The sequence below is a fragment of the Hyla sarda genome, chromosome 2 (genome assembly GCF_029499605.1).
Source record: "Hyla sarda isolate aHylSar1 chromosome 2, aHylSar1.hap1, whole genome shotgun sequence".
Lineage (NCBI taxonomy): Eukaryota > Metazoa > Chordata > Amphibia > Anura > Hylidae > Hyla > Hyla sarda.
This window is the reverse complement of record NC_079190.1, coordinates 315,306,205-315,322,156: the sequence shown is the minus strand read 5'-3', so window position 1 is coordinate 315,322,156 and position 15,952 is coordinate 315,306,205. Positions and strand designations below refer to the sequence as shown.

The window sequence follows — 15,952 nt, the reverse complement described above, 5'->3', positions numbered from 1 at the left end:
ATTACAAATAGAAATCTGTCTAATAGAAATCTGTATATTACTTGTGTTCAAAAAATATATATATCTCCTTTCCGCAGGATAGGTGATAAGTGTCAGATTGTGGGAGGTTCGACCGCTGGGACCTCCCGCGATCTCACGAGCACTGTATATTCGGCTCTCCCATAGAGATGCATGAAGGGGGCATGTCAGCCACCATTTTGTACTGTGGTCAACACAGCTTCATGCATGAGGAGACCCAGAGCGCCAGTCAGATTTTTTTCAGGCTAAGTTTCCAAATTTTTTTTTTTTGCAAAAACGCCCAAAAAACAAACAAACGCCAAATCTGCCTCATGGCGATGTTAGCTGCAAGTCAATAGGAAAATGCAAAATGCCTTTTCCACTTGGTGTTTTTCACTTTTTTTTTAGTTTTTTTTTTTATCCTTTGGTATTTTTTCACTCCTTTTTGGCATTTTCCTGCTCCTTGGCAGTATTTCAAAATCGCAGCATTTTTTTTTTTTACTGAAATCGTGGTGTTTCTCCCATAAAAGTTTATGGGAGAGAAAAAACACGGAAAAAAAAACGCCATGTGGATTTAAACTTTGGCGTTTTTGCAGGCGGTTTTTATTCTTTTTTAGATAGAGGGATGGAGATACCTTTTTTAATAAAATTGAAAAAAAAAAGATACAGTAGGGTTGGAAAAATTGTATTTAACGGAATTAATATTTTTTAGAACTAAACTTTTATTAATTCATAAACAGGTAATGTTACATTGGATTGGTCTTGGGGGAAGGACACGGGACTAGGGGGAGGGGGGAGGAGTTTTTGTATGGGAGGGATAGGTGGGGGGTTGGGGGTTTTGTGTTTTTGTATCTTTTTTGTTTTATGCAAAAATATTCAATACAAATTTTCTGATTTAAAAAAAAAATTCTTAAACAGGGACCAATTTATGTGGGCAGGCTGGGACCTAAAAATGTAGCCGGCAATATTAAAGATTTAGAAAAGGGCCATTTAATTGTTAAAATAATTTTTTTTATTTTTTATTAATTTTGTGAAACCTTTTATAAGTAATGTATTTTATGGTCATTAAAATTTTTTAGGAAGTACTACTACTCCCAGCATGGAACAGACTGTTCCATGCTGGGAGTAGTAATACCTGTACTAATAGACAGATCGCCCCGGGTGTCACTTCTGACACCTGTTGCATTACCTCCTATATAATCTATAGAAGCTGATGGCATGGCCGCTTGTCCGCTCACCTGCACTGTACTGTACTCTGTCATGGGAAGTTCTCTTCACATCACAGATTCATTTTTCCTGCTGAGAGCTGTGATTGGCTGGATGGTTCCAGCCAATCACAAATCTCAGCGGCATATACGAATCTATGATGTGAAGATAACTTCACATCACAGAAGACAGGGGACCAGAGAAGTGCGGCCGTGCCGCCCACTTCTATAGCTTATACAGGAGTGACACAAGTGACACCTGCTGCGATCTGTCTATTAATAAAGATTAGTACCTGGAGAGTGTGCTCCCCGTTGGGAGCTGTAGTACTTGCAGTTAAGGTAAGATCACAGTGGATGTCACTCCTGACACCCGCTGCGATCGTCCTATTATCCTTCTGAGATGTGCAGCGGCTTTCACCTGCGCTCCACATCTCTGCACTATCCTCCAGGCCGGCCAGTGATGTGAATAGAAATTCACATCACTGATTCATATTTTTGCCGCCCAGAGTGGTGATTGACTGGCACCATCTGGCCAATCACGTCTCTGGGTGGCAAATATGAATCAGTGATGTGAATTTCTTAGAAGGATGAAGGACGATCGTCAGGAGTGACACCCGCTGTGATCTGACCTTAACTGCAGGTACTACAGCTTTCAACATGGAGCACACTCTGCTTCATGCTGGGAGCTGTAGTACCTGCATTAATAGACAAATTGCAGGGGGTGTCACTCCTGACAACCGCTGCGACCCTCCTGTATAAGCTATAGAAGTGGGTGGCACGGCAGCACTTCTCTGGATCCCTGCCTTCTGTGATCACAAATTCGTATATGCCACTGAGAGTTGTGATTGGCTGGAAAGATCCAGCCAATCACAGCTCTCAGCGGAAAATATGAATATGTGATTGAAAGAGAACTTCACATCACAGTGTACAGTGCAGGGGAGCGGAGAAGTGCAGCCATGCCGCCTGCTTCTATAGATTATATAGGAGGATCGCAATGGGTGTCAGAAGTGACACCCGGGGCGATCTGTCTATTAGTAAATGTACTACTACTCCCAGCATGGAACAGTCTGTTCCATGCTGGGACTGGTAGTACTACCTAAAAAATTTTAAAAAGAAAGAAAAAAGTGAAAAAGTAAAAAAAAAAAAAAAAAACACACACACTTTATTAAACACATAATTAAAATACATTACTAATAAAAAGTTTCACAAAATTAATTTTAAAAATATAAATAATTTTTACAATTAAATTGCCCTTTTATATATTTTTTATATTGCCGGCGAATTTTTAGGTCCCTGCCCGCCCACATTAATTGGTCCCAGTTTAAAAATGTATAAAAATTTAATTATAAAAAACATAAATTGCATTGAATACAATTTTTTTCATCACTACTGCATTTTTTTTATTTTTTTTGGTACCCAACAAAATTCTTAAAATAGACGCCAAAGGGGCCAAAAATGCAATTTCCACACAAAGACAAAAACGCCAGAAAAAAAAAACGGCAAACTTAGGAAAATGCCGTGTTTTTTTTTTTTCTGGCAAAAAATAAATAAAAAGAACAAGTGGAAACTTAGCCTTAAAGGGGTACTCCGGTGGAAAACTTTTTTTTTTTAATCAACTGGTGCCAGAAAGTTAAACATATTTGTAAATTACTTATATTAAAAAATCTTAATCCTTTCAGTACTTATTGGCTGCTGAATACTACAGAGAAAATTATTTTCTTTTTGGAACACAGTGGATTCTACTGACATCACGAGCACAGTGCTCTCTGCTGACATCTCTGTCAATTTTAGGAACTGTCCAGAGCAGCATATGTTTGCTATGGGGATTTTCTCCTACTCTGGACAGTTCTTAAAATGGACAGAGATGTCAGCAGAGAGCACTGTGCTCGAGATGTCAGTAGAGAGCTCTGTGTTCCAAAAACAAAAGAATTTCCTCTGTAGTATTCAGCAGCTAATAAGTACTGGAAGGTTTAAGATTTTTAATAGAAGTAATTTACAAATCTGTTTAACTTTCTGGCACCAATTGATTTAAATAAAAAAAGTTTTCCACTGGAGTACCCCTTTTAACTGGACTACTCCTTTAACTCCCTAAGAAGCGTGATGATTTTCCTATTTTGATATTTTTTTTAGGCAGCACTGTACTTCTTCATAGGTTAGGGTGCATTCACACCCCGTTTTGTACATACGGGTGCCGATCCGGCGGGGGGAGGGGCAAACCGGGCGCTCACGTACCCCGGCCGGATCAGCCCGTGACTCCATTTACTTTAATGACCCGACCGGAGTCAAACGGTGACTCCTGTTGGCTCAGTTTTGACCCGTATGTGGTTTTGGACCGGACCTAAAACCGTAGTAAACTACGGTTTTAGGTCCAGTCAGGGAACCGTATACGGGTCAAAACTAAGCTGACCGGAGGCACCATTTGACTCTGGTCGGGTCATTAAAGTAAATGGAGTCACGGGCTGATCCGGCCGGGGGCACGGGAGCACCGGGTTTGCCCCGCCGTATCCGGCACCCGTATGTACAAAACGTGGGGTGAATGCACCCTTAGACAGGTGACATGTACTGGGGAGTTTATCTTATCTCGCTGTATGTTTGCCTCGGATTTCATTTTCCTATGTGAATACAGTGGAAGAGAATGTGTGTAATATATTCGCTTTTTCCTCATCACCATCTCTAATTGCCCCCTCATGACTTTTTAAAGTGCTATCACTTTCATCTTTTGAGGCCTTAACCATTTAAATAGTAAACTAAAGAACAGTCAAACAGCATGAGCCACTTCAACAAATCTGGCACATTGTTAGACAGTCTATTCTTGGTTTACACTGTCTAAGAGTATGCGCAAACGGGCAAAAAATTAATTAATAAAAAAATCGCCCATGTGCAGCACTGCATTATGGTTTTCTCTGAGCCACGGTCAGCATAGCAGCATCCTTTTTTCTGCATGTTTTCAACCTCCAATGGAAATCATGGGCTTTTAGGTCTTTGAAACTACTTTTTAGGCTTAACTATTTTAGGTTGTGTGGACATACCCATAGGCTTTAACAGTTTTAATAACTCTTGCCCATTGTGAATCACTATGGGGCTGTGTAGCCACAGACAAGTCAGAGCCCAAGTGTTCCTACTGAATTCAAAAGGAAGATTTAGCAACCAATCTATGCACTTTTTACAATGGAAACTGACATGCTGCGGACGGATGTTAAAATCCTCATTGTAGATCAATCCTTGCTATTCAATTTCCTACTACTGTACACGTGATTTGTTAACCCACTGCCAAATCCACACAAAAAATCCACAGCTTTTCCACTATGAATGAACATAGGATATATTGCCATTCTCAGCCCCTGTGTAACTATATGCAAGCAGCAGCTACATTTTGCTGACACAGCCAGGAGAGAAGCCATAGTGAATCTAAAGTTCAACTGCTATCTCCTCTATTAGCTGCATCATTCTAAATTGAAAAGCTAGACAGATGTGGTTGCATGACAGCTTTAAGGGTGAATTCACATGTACAGTATCCTGCGCAGATTTTATGCACAGAATTTTATGCTGCAGATTTCAATATAAACTAAATGAGCGAATACAGATTCAAATCCTGCGCATCAAATCTGCGCAGAATACTGTATGTGAGAATAGACCTTATGGTCTATTCACAAGTATAGTATTCTGTGCAGATTTGATGCACAGGATTTTCTGCTGCAGATTTCAATGTAAACTAAATGACTGAATACAGCTTCAAATCCTGCGCATCAAATCTGCACAGAATACTGTACGTGTGAATAGACCCTTAATGTACATTACTTTTTTGGGAACTCCAGGATTCCAAGAAGTGTTCTAAAAGAGCAGCAGTCTAAATGTATTATGTAACTAAAAGGAAAGCCACAGTGCTATACAAACCAACATCCGGTGTATTTGCCAAAACAAAAAGGGTAAAATATTGTCTTGGAAACAAAAATCCACACAAGACATGTACACCATTAGACACCGTTCATTCTGTATGACCTATTACCTGCCACACAGTCTCTATTCGGGTCTACTGACTTATGTTACAGGATTACCATTGCGGTTTTTTCTTACCTAACATCTGACTGAAGAGCAGTTGCTCCAAATCGCCAAGAACAGTCACCACCAATTCAGGATCCACTTTGAGGAAAGTCTTCTTGTCATCAGAGGGTTCCTTAGTAGAATCTTCTGCTGAAGTGCCACTAGTGGTTGTGTCAGATGTTTTACTAAGTGGTTTGACCTCAGCATATGGACCACGAGGAATGCGGCTAGGTGTCCTGGGCTGAAGGAGTGAGTGTTCTGAGCGAGATAGCGCCCTAGACATGGCAGGGGATGCTGGTCCCCCAGTATGGTTCCTCGGAGGGGTCACTGCAGATAGGTCATCACACCAGTCAGGGCCACAAAGACGTAATTTCTTCTCAGCATCCGTCAACACAGAAAGATTGGTAAGGGAACGTTGGCGTCTAAGAGGTGCTCCAGGTAGACGAGATTCCTGTGCTGTACTTGAGGGGCCTCGAAAAACGCGCAGCTCCGCGGAGCGCCCAGGACCAACCCCTGAGGGTGGCTTCACTTTCCTCTGCATCATTCCACCTCCCCTTCCTGGAGCAAGAATATATATTAATAAGGAGGCATCTAGGTCTATAGGATGTAATACAGAGAGAGAGGAAATAAAAATGAAAAGCTGGCACACCAGTGGCCTAAGGTAAAGGAGGAATGAAGCTGCAATTTATCCCAGTAAGGGCACAGGCAAGATGGAGAAAGAATATGGGGTGGGGAAGGAGAGAGGATTTTACAAGAACGAAAATGGTGGAGAAGACAGTTGTATTGCTAGAAGGAAGCACGGAAGACATAGCAAATGCGAAGGCATAAAAGCGCTTACCAACAAATATAGGAGAGAAGACGAGGAGCCTAGGATGAGGGAGGACAGCGAGGAGGACCGCTGCGAATGGTGACAACCACGGCCACCACCGGGAGGACAGCGCAGCCCTGGTCAGCGCCTTACGGTGCCCGGGCTGGGGGCACTCCCTCCGCTTTCTCTTTCCTCTACGTCCCCGAGGATGCTGAAAGAAAGGGAGGAGGGAAGGAAAAGGGGAGAGAGGAAGCGTCAGGGAGGAGGAGGGAGAGAGACAGACGAAGAAAGAGGAGGAGGAGGGACTGCAAAGGAGAGGTTACATCCGAGGGACGGGGGCGCAAATGGAGCTGGACGGAAGGAGAGAAAACAGGAGGAGCCATCCTATTGCTGCATTGTGCCAGTGCCACTAGTCAGGGACCGGACTGTTTACCGCAGATGGAGCTCTCTGGTATCACTAGTGTCAGGGGCAGCACTGTGCTAGTTTCTATTCCGCACACTTAACCTTTCGGTCAATGGTCTCCGAGCCTCCGTTACATATTTGGGGTGTACCAGATGCAATGTGCCCCCCCCCTGCAGTGTCTGCAGATCCTTATGTAGGCTCGCGGACCTCATTGTTCGCACTCACAGGACAGAGCCACCTAGAGGTCAGAAGCGGCTATAGCTGGCTCGCCCACATTCTCATGCAGAAAGAATCGCTGCAGTCTTTACATAGTTCCAACTGCAACTGATCCAGAGTGGTAGTTCTGTGGAGGATCAGCAAAAACTACATGCTACAATGGTGGCTGTGTTCACATTAGCGTTATTCAAATCGGTGATATGTCCGTTACTGACACACAACCAAGGTCACTCATAATGGATAGGAAATGGAAAGAAAATGGTAAAAGATTTGGTGAAACTTTCTTACAAAATAATGGATTGTTGTTATTATCTGTTAACCCCTTGAGGACCAAGCCCATTTTGACCTTAAAGGAGTATTCCAGCACAAAATAATTTATCCCCTATCCAAAGGATAGGGAATAAGTTATAGATCGCGGGGGGCCGAGCACTGGGGCCCCCCGGGATCTCCTGGACGGGGCCACGGCAGTCTGCAGGAAGTAAAGTTTCGTCCCCAGCAGAAAGCCGCAGCAGACACGCCCCCTCCATGTATCTCTATGGGGTACATGGAGGGGGCGTGTCGGCCGCCGCGTTATGCAGGGACGGAACACCCCCTTTCCAGCATACTGGAGTTCTCCTTTAATAACTCTGGGATGCTTTTACCTATGAATTGGATTCCAAGATTGTTTTTTCCATGACATATTCTACTTTATACTCATAAAAGATAGGCGGGCTCAGCACCATAAACATTAAGGGGGTGCTACTATGCGTATCAACCAACAAATACTACATCCACAATTTCTATATTTCAAAAGGGTTATCTTTATTGCACATTAATGTATAGAAAATGCAGACAATACAATTAAAATCAATTGAAAAGCCCAAATGGCCACCGCACTAACAGGGGGAAGCCCTTCTATAAGAGGGGAACCCCACCCAGGGCACCTGCCTCCACAAATAAGTAGGTTACAAACCTATCATAATACAGTCATATTGCACCAATTCAATCTTAATCCCACAACACCAATAACTCGTATACAACCTGAACAGTTCTCATGGATAGCACAGGGGATAAGAAGTAGACGATGGCTGATGGAGGAGTAGCCAGGCAGGTGCCCCCCTAGAGACCCCATGCGTTCCGTTGCCCGTCGGCAACTTCCTCAGGGGTGTTGTGTTCTACTTTATGTTAATGGTAAATTTTCGTCCATACTTGTAGCATTTCTTGGTTAAAAAGAATTCCAAAATTAGAAAATTTTGCATTTTTCTAACTTTGAAACTCTCTGCTAGCAAGAAAAATGGATATCCCAAATAAATGATATATTGATTCACATATATACAACATGTCTACTTTATATTGGCATCATAAAGTTGACATGGTTTTACTTTTTAAAGACATTACAGGGCTTCAAAGTATAGCAGCAATTTTTTGCAGAAATTTCAAAATCTGAATTTTTCAGGAACCAATTCAGTTTTGAAGTGAATTTGAAGGTCTTTATGTTAGAAATCCCCCATAAGGCTAGTTTTCTATTTATTTACAAAAACGCCAATAAAAACGCCCATTCTGCCGCATGGCTTTTTTTTGGTGAAAAAACGCTGTGGTCAGATGTTAGCTGAAAGTGAATAGGGAACTGCAAAATGCCAAATCCATTTGTCATTTTTCAGTTTGGCTTTTTTTAATCCTTTTGGCGTTTTTGGCCTTCTTGGCAGTTTTTAAAAAACGACCTCTTGTCGAGACTTGGCGTTTTTCTCCCTTAGAAGTCTATGGAAGTGAAAAACGCCAAGAAAAATGCCATGTGGGTTTTAACTTTGGCGTTTTTTCAGGCATTTTTTATTCTTTTTTGGACTTTTTTGCCAAAAAAGTGATGAAGAAACCTTTTTTATAAAAATTTTGTAGGGTACCATTAAAAAAATAATAATAAAAAAGATACAGTAGTGATGGAAAAAATTGTATTTCACGAAATTTTTCTTTTTATAACAAAATTGTAATACATTTTTAAATAGGGATCAATTTATGTGGGCAGGCAGGGCACTAAAAAATAATAAAAATGTAGTGTGTGTGTGTGTTTTTCACTTTTTTGTAAAACATTTTTTAGGTAGTACTACTACTCCCAGCATGGAACACACTGTTCCATGATGGGAGTAGTAGTATATGTACTAATTAAAAGATCGCCGGGGTCTGTTGCGATCCTCCTGTATAATATATAGGTGCGGCTGGCCCAGGGCCAGCCTTAGGGGTGTGCAAACTGTGCGGCCGCACAGGGCGCAATGGCAGCAGGGGCGCCGGGCGGCCGATACAGCTCACACTAAGTATATATAATTTGTATTGCCCGACGCCCGAGATTTAGCCCTGCTTCGTGCAAGCAGCGCTAAATGCCGGTGTAATGAAGAAAACTGTGCCCTGTAGCGAAATGTGACCCTCCGCACAGGGACACAATTTTCTGCTTTGCAGGCCACTCCCTCTATTTACATTCCCACTACCCTCCCTCAACTGTGTCCCTAGGTGGAGGGTCACATTCCGCTTCAGGGCACAGTTTTCTTCATTACACCGGAAGGCTTCACTTACCCGACCTCCTCCGCGTCTCCGGTTGGCTGGCGGCCCGAGTCTGAAGAGGGACGTCGCACATGTGACGTACTTCCGCAGACCCGCACAGGACGTCAGTGACGTCACTCGTCAGGGCACCGCCGGAGAGAAGAGAAGTGCAGCGCAGGTCAGGTAAGGTTGTCTATGTGTATGTGTGGGTGTCTGTGTGTGTGCATGTGTGGTTGCCTATGTGTGTGTGTGTGTGTGTGTGTGTGTGTGAGTGAGTCGGAGGGGAGGGGGGGGGGGAATGGGGGAACGACAATGCTACCGAATTTGGGTGAACCTGCTACCACCTAATGTGTGTATACTGCTTCTTCCTAATGTGTGGCTATACTGCACCTAATGTGGGGAACTATACTGCACCTAATGTGGGGAACTATACTGCCAACCTAATGTGGGGAACTATACTGCCAACCTAATATTCCAGCACAAAATAATTTATCCCCTATCCAAAGGATAGGGAATAAGTTATAGATCGCGGGGGGCCGAGCACTGGGGCCCCCCGGGATCTCCTGGACGGGGCCACGGCAGTCTGCAGGAAGTAAAGTTTCGTCCCCAGCAGAAAGCCGCAGCAGACACGCCCCCTCCATGTATCTCTATGGGGTACATGGAGGGGGCGTGTCGGCCGCCGCGTTATGCAGGGACGGAACACCCCCTTTCCAGCATACTGGAGTTCTCCTTTAATAACTCTGGGATGCTTTTACCTATGAATTGGATTCCAAGATTGTTTTTTCCATGACATATTCTACTTTATACTCATAAAAGATAGGCGGGCTCAGCACCATAAACATTAAGGGGGTGCTACTATGCGTATCAACCAACAAATACTACATCCACAATTTCTATATTTCAAAAGGGTTATCTTTATTGCACATTAATGTATAGAAAATGCAGACAATACAATTAAAATCAATTGAAAAGCCCAAATGGCCACCGCACTAACAGGGGGAAGCCCTTCTATAAGAGGGGAACCCCACCCAGGGCACCTGCCTCCACAAATAAGTAGGTTACAAACCTATCATAATACAGTCATATTGCACCAATTCAATCTTAATCCCACAACACCAATAACTCGTATACAACCTGAACAGTTCTCATGGATAGCACAGGGGATAAGAAGTAGACGATGGCTGATGGAGGAGTAGCCAGGCAGGTGCCCCCCTAGAGACCCCATGCGTTCCGTTGCCCGTCGGCAACTTCCTCAGGGGTGTTGTGTTCTACTTTATGTTAATGGTAAATTTTCGTCCATACTTGTAGCATTTCTTGGTTAAAAAGAATTCCAAAATTAGAAAATTTTGCATTTTTCTAACTTTGAAACTCTCTGCTAGCAAGAAAAATGGATATCCCAAATAAATGATATATTGATTCACATATATACAACATGTCTACTTTATATTGGCATCATAAAGTTGACATGGTTTTACTTTTTAAAGACATTACAGGGCTTCAAAGTATAGCAGCAATTTTTTGCAGAAATTTCAAAATCTGAATTTTTCAGGAACCAATTCAGTTTTGAAGTGAATTTGAAGGTCTTTATGTTAGAAATCCCCCATAAGGCTAGTTTTCTATTTATTTACAAAAACGCCAATAAAAACGCCCATTCTGCCGCATGGCTTTTTTTTGGTGAAAAAACGCTGTGGTCAGATGTTAGCTGAAAGTGAATAGGGAACTGCAAAATGCCAAATCCATTTGTCATTTTTCAGTTTGGCTTTTTTTAATCCTTTTGGCGTTTTTGGCCTTCTTGGCAGTTTTTAAAAAACGACCTCTTGTCGAGACTTGGCGTTTTTCTCCCTTAGAAGTCTATGGAAGTGAAAAACGCCAAGAAAAATGCCATGTGGGTTTTAACTTTGGCGTTTTTTCAGGCATTTTTTATTCTTTTTTGGACTTTTTTGCCAAAAAAGTGATGAAGAAACCTTTTTTATAAAAATTTTGTAGGGTACCATTAAAAAAATAATAATAAAAAAGATACAGTAGTGATGGAAAAAATTGTATTTCACGAAATTTTTCTTTTTATAACAAAATTGTAATACATTTTTAAATAGGGATCAATTTATGTGGGCAGGCAGGGCACTAGTATATGTACTAATTAAAAGATCGCCGGGGTCTGTTGCGATCCTCCTGTATAATATATAGGTGCGGCTGGCCCAGGGCCAGCCTTAGGGGTGTGCAAACTGTGCGGCCGCACAGGGCGCAATGGCAGCAGGGGCGCCGGGCGGCCGATACAGCTCACACTAAGTATATATAATTTGTATTGCCCGACGCCCGAGATTTAGCCCTGCTTCGTGCAAGCAGCGCTAAATGCCGGTGTAATGAAGAAAACTGTGCCCTGTAGCGAAATGTGACCCTCCGCACAGGGACACAATTTTCTGCTTTGCAGGCCACTCCCTCTATTTACATTCCCACTACCCTCCCTCAACTGTGTCCCTAGGTGGAGGGTCACATTCCGCTTCAGGGCACAGTTTTCTTCATTACACCGGAAGGCTTCACTTACCCGACCTCCTCCGCGTCTCCGGTTGGCTGGCGGCCCGAGTCTGAAGAGGGACGTCGCACATGTGACGTACTTCCGCAGACCCGCACAGGACGTCAGTGACGTCACTCGTCAGGGCACCGCCGGAGAGAAGAGAAGTGCAGCGCAGGTCAGGTAAGGTTGTCTATGTGTATGTGTGGGTGTCTGTGTGTGTGCATGTGTGGTTGCCTATGTGTGTGTGTGTGTGTGTGTGTGTGTGTGAGTGAGTCGGAGGGGAGGGGGGGGGGGAATGGGGGAACGACAATGCTACCGAATTTGGGTGAACCTGCTACCACCTAATGTGTGTATACTGCTTCTTCCTAATGTGTGGCTATACTGCACCTAATGTGGGGAACTATACTGCACCTAATGTGGGGAACTATACTGCCAACCTAATGTGGGGAACTATACTGCCAACCTAATGTGGGGGAGCTATACTGCACCTAATGTGGGGAGCTATACTGCACCTAATGTGGGGAACTATACTGCACCTAATGTGGGGGAGCTATACTGCACCTAATGTGGGGGAGCTATACTGCACCTAATGCGGGGAACTATACTGCACCTAATGTGGGGGAACTATACTGCATCTGATTAAGGGGGACATGGGACTGATTAAGGGGGCAGGGGAATGATTAAATATTTTGAAAAAAGTTTTGTTACAAAGATTTTTTTCCTCTTTGTGTATGTTTATGGGGTAATAGGGGGGGGGGGGGGGTGCCACAAGGTTAGCTCGCACAGGGCGCCTGAACACCTAAGGCCGGCCCTGGGTTGGCCGCTCTTCTATGGTCCCCTGCACTATAGAAAGCTGTATATAGTGTATACAGAAGACAAAGTCCACTTACTTCCCTCCAGTATCGGCTGGGTCCGTGTAGCTCTGCCCCTAGAAGAAACGTCATTAGGGGGTGGGGCTACAGACGGGAGCCAGGCTGGTAAGTGTGAGGCTCTGTTCACATTGTCCGTTTTGTATAATGTGTACAGACCCTTCTGGCAGTGTCTTCCCAGATAGGGAGACTCCAGCTGTTGCTAAACTACAACTCCCAGCATGCCCAGACCAAAGGCTGTCTGGGCATGCTGGGAGTTTTAGTTTTGCAACAATTGGAGGCTCCCTGTTTAGGAAGACATTGCATTATGGCCACTCTTGCCAGCGGACAGCGCCAAAAATGTTCTAACTCATTTTTGGTGTTTCTTTTTTCTTCTCGTTTCAGATCCGTGTTTGCAGAGGATTGTGGCGAATTCGATGGATTATGGCGGATTAACTGGATTTTTTTTATTTTAAGAAAATGGTTAACGAGGGCTGTGGGGGAGTGTTTATTTTAAATAAAATAATTTTTCTAATGTGTCGTCTTTTGTTTAAAATAGAATTTTCAGGCTTAGTAGTGGAAGCCGGTCCTATTGACTAGGGCTGCAATGATTAATCGACATTATCAATAAAATTCGATAACAGGATTCTTAGTCGACAAATCCCGTTATCGAATAATCGGCCGATTTGTTGTCCGGGTTCCGTCTGTGATAACACTGTTGCGGCCGCGCGATCAGATGCTAGTCCGCACCGCCGCAGCCTCTGTTAAGTTAGTCTAGTCCCTGTCCCACCCTCCGCTACCCACTGCTCACCAATCACGTGTGCGGCTGCTTCTCTGAACTCCTCCCCTACCCCGCTGCTTGTGGATGCTCTACACTTATGGAGCCTCAGCCTGCCGTGGAGGACTCCGTACTACTGCCGCCAGTAGGACAGTTTCCTGCAGTTTAATGCGCCCTGCCCCTGTTACTGACGAATTGCTTATTGACACACACAAGGGGGGGGGGGGTATCTGCAGAGCATTGCACCCTAGTGTCATCTACAGACACTAGGATGCAATGCTCTGCACATACCCCCATGTGTACAGTAGTGTAAGGCTAGGTTCAGACTACGGAATGTCCGGGCAGAAAATTTCTGTCCGGAGATTCCGAGTGCGGCCGGCGCTGAATGAATCAGTCGGCGCTAGGACCGCGCGGACATTGCAGTCTCCCATAGACTGCTATGTGTTCCGCGTGGATTTCCGCCTGAAGAAAGAGCAACCTCTTTCTTCAGGCAGAAATTTCCAAGCGGATTTTCCGTTCACAAATTCCGCTTCACAAATTCCGAAGTGTGAATTTGTGAACGGAAACCCATTCACTACACTATGCATTTTAACAAGCGGAATTTCCGCCTGCAATTTCAGAGAGGAATTGCAGGCAGAAATTCCGTAGTCTGAACCTAGCCTAAGTGTGTACTACATGTACACTGCTATACACATGGTAGTATGTGCAGAGCATTGCATTCTAGTGTCTATACTACAGACACAGGGGTGAAATGCCCTGCATATACCCCTATGTGTATAGCAGTGTGCATGTAGTACACACTTACACTACTATACACATGGGGGTATGTGCAGAGCATTGCACCGTTGTGTCTGTACTACAGACACAAGGGTGCAACGCTCTACATATACAGTGGGGATCAAAAGTTTGGGCACTCCAGGTAAAAATTTGTATTAATGTGCATAAAGAAGCCAAGGAAAGATGGAAAAATCTCCAAATGGCATCAAATTACAGAGTAGACATTCTTATAATATGTCAACAAAAGTTAGATTTTATTTGCATCATTTACACTTTCAAAATAACAGAGAACAAAAAAATGGCATCTGCAAAAGTTTGGGCACCCTGCAGAATTTATAGCATGCACTGCCCCCTTTGCAAAGCTGAGACCTGACAGTGTCATAGATTGTTCTCAATCATCATCTGGGAAGACCAGGTGATGTCAATCTCAAAGGTTTTAAATGCCCAGACTCATCTGACCTTGCCCCAACAATCAGCACCATGGGTTCTTCTAAGCAGTAGTCTAGAAATCTGAAACTGAAAATAGTTGACGCTAACAAAGCTGGAGAAGGCTATAAGAACATAGCAAAACGTTTTCAGATGTCAATACCCTCTGTTCGGAATGTAATTAAGAAATGGCAGTCATCAGGAACAGTGGAAGTTAAAGCAAGATCTGAAAGACCAAGAAAAATATTAGACAGAACAACTCGCAGGATTGTGAGAAAAACTATTCAAAACCCACGTTTGACTGCACAATCCCTCCAGAAAGATCTGGCAGACACTGGAGTTATGGTACACTATTCCACTATAAAGAGATACTTGTACAAATATGGTCTTCATGAAGAGTCTTCAGAAGAAAACCTCTTCTACATCCTCACCACAAAAATCATCATTTGAACTTTGCAAATGAACATATAGACAAGCCTGATGCATTTTGGAAACAAGTTCTGTGGACCGATGAGGTTAAAATGTAACTTTTTGGCCGGAATGAGCAAAGGTACGTTTGGAGAAGAAGGGGAGCAGAATGTAATGAAAAGAACCTCTGTCCAACTGTTAAGCATGGCGCTGGATCAATCATGCTTTGGGGTTGTATTGCAGCCAGTGGCACAGGGACTCTCACGAGTAGAAGGAAAAATGGATTCAATAAAATTTCAGCAAATTTTGGATGCTAACTTGATGCCATCTGTGAAAAAGCTGAAGTTAAAGAGAGAATGGCTTCTACAAATGGATAATGATCCTAAACACACCTCGAAATCCACGGGGGATTATATCAAGAGGCGTAAACTGAAGGTTTTGCCATGGCCTTCACAATCTCCTGACCTCAACATAATTGAAAATCTATGGATAGACCTTAAAAGAGCAGTGCATGACAGACAGCCCAGAAATCTCAAAGACCTTGAAGACTTTTGTAAGGAAGAATGGGCAAAGATACCTCAAACAAGAATTGAAAGACTCTTGGCTGGCTACAAAAAGCATTTACAAGCTGTGATACTTGCCAAAGGGGGCAGTACAAGATATTAACTCTGAGGAGTGCCCAAACTTTTGCAGATGCCATTTTTTAGTTTTCTGTTATTTTGAAAGTGTAAATGATGGAAATAAAATCTAACTTTTGTTGACATATAAGAATGTATAATCTGTAATTTGATGCATTTTGGAGATTTTTCCATCTTTCCTTGGCTTCTTTATGCACATTAATACAATTTTTTACCTGGGGTGCCCAAACTTTTGACCCCCACTGTATTAGAGTTAAAGAAGGAGGGAGCTCCCTCTGTACCAGATCGGTGCTCTGCAAAAAGGAAGCAGAGTGCTGATGGTTGCTATGGCAACCGGAGGCCTGACAATGAATGGTCTCCATTGTCATAGCTATGGAAGCCCATCAG

The 15,952-nt window shown here is 43.4% G+C and overlaps 1 protein-coding gene across 9 annotated transcripts in view; it reads right to left on the bottom strand.

The window, feature by feature from the left end:
* Positions 1-15,952, bottom strand: part of NAV1 (neuron navigator 1) — a 526,544-nt gene that overhangs the window by 363,619 nt on the left and 146,973 nt on the right. For 4 of the 9 annotated variants that reach the window (XM_056557725.1, XM_056557724.1, XM_056557727.1 and 1 more), the window contains 2 exons: positions 6,082-6,262; positions 5,277-5,840 (listed from right to left, as the gene is read on the bottom strand). The exons of 2 other annotated variants lie outside the window; for them this stretch is intronic. In XM_056557725.1, the coding sequence (XP_056413700.1) occupies positions 5,277-5,840; positions 6,082-6,262 (745 nt within the window). The remainder of the gene's footprint in view (positions 1-5,276; positions 5,841-6,081; positions 6,263-15,952) is intronic. 3 more of the 9 variants (XM_056557730.1, XM_056557726.1, XM_056557729.1) reach the window with 1 other exon arrangement.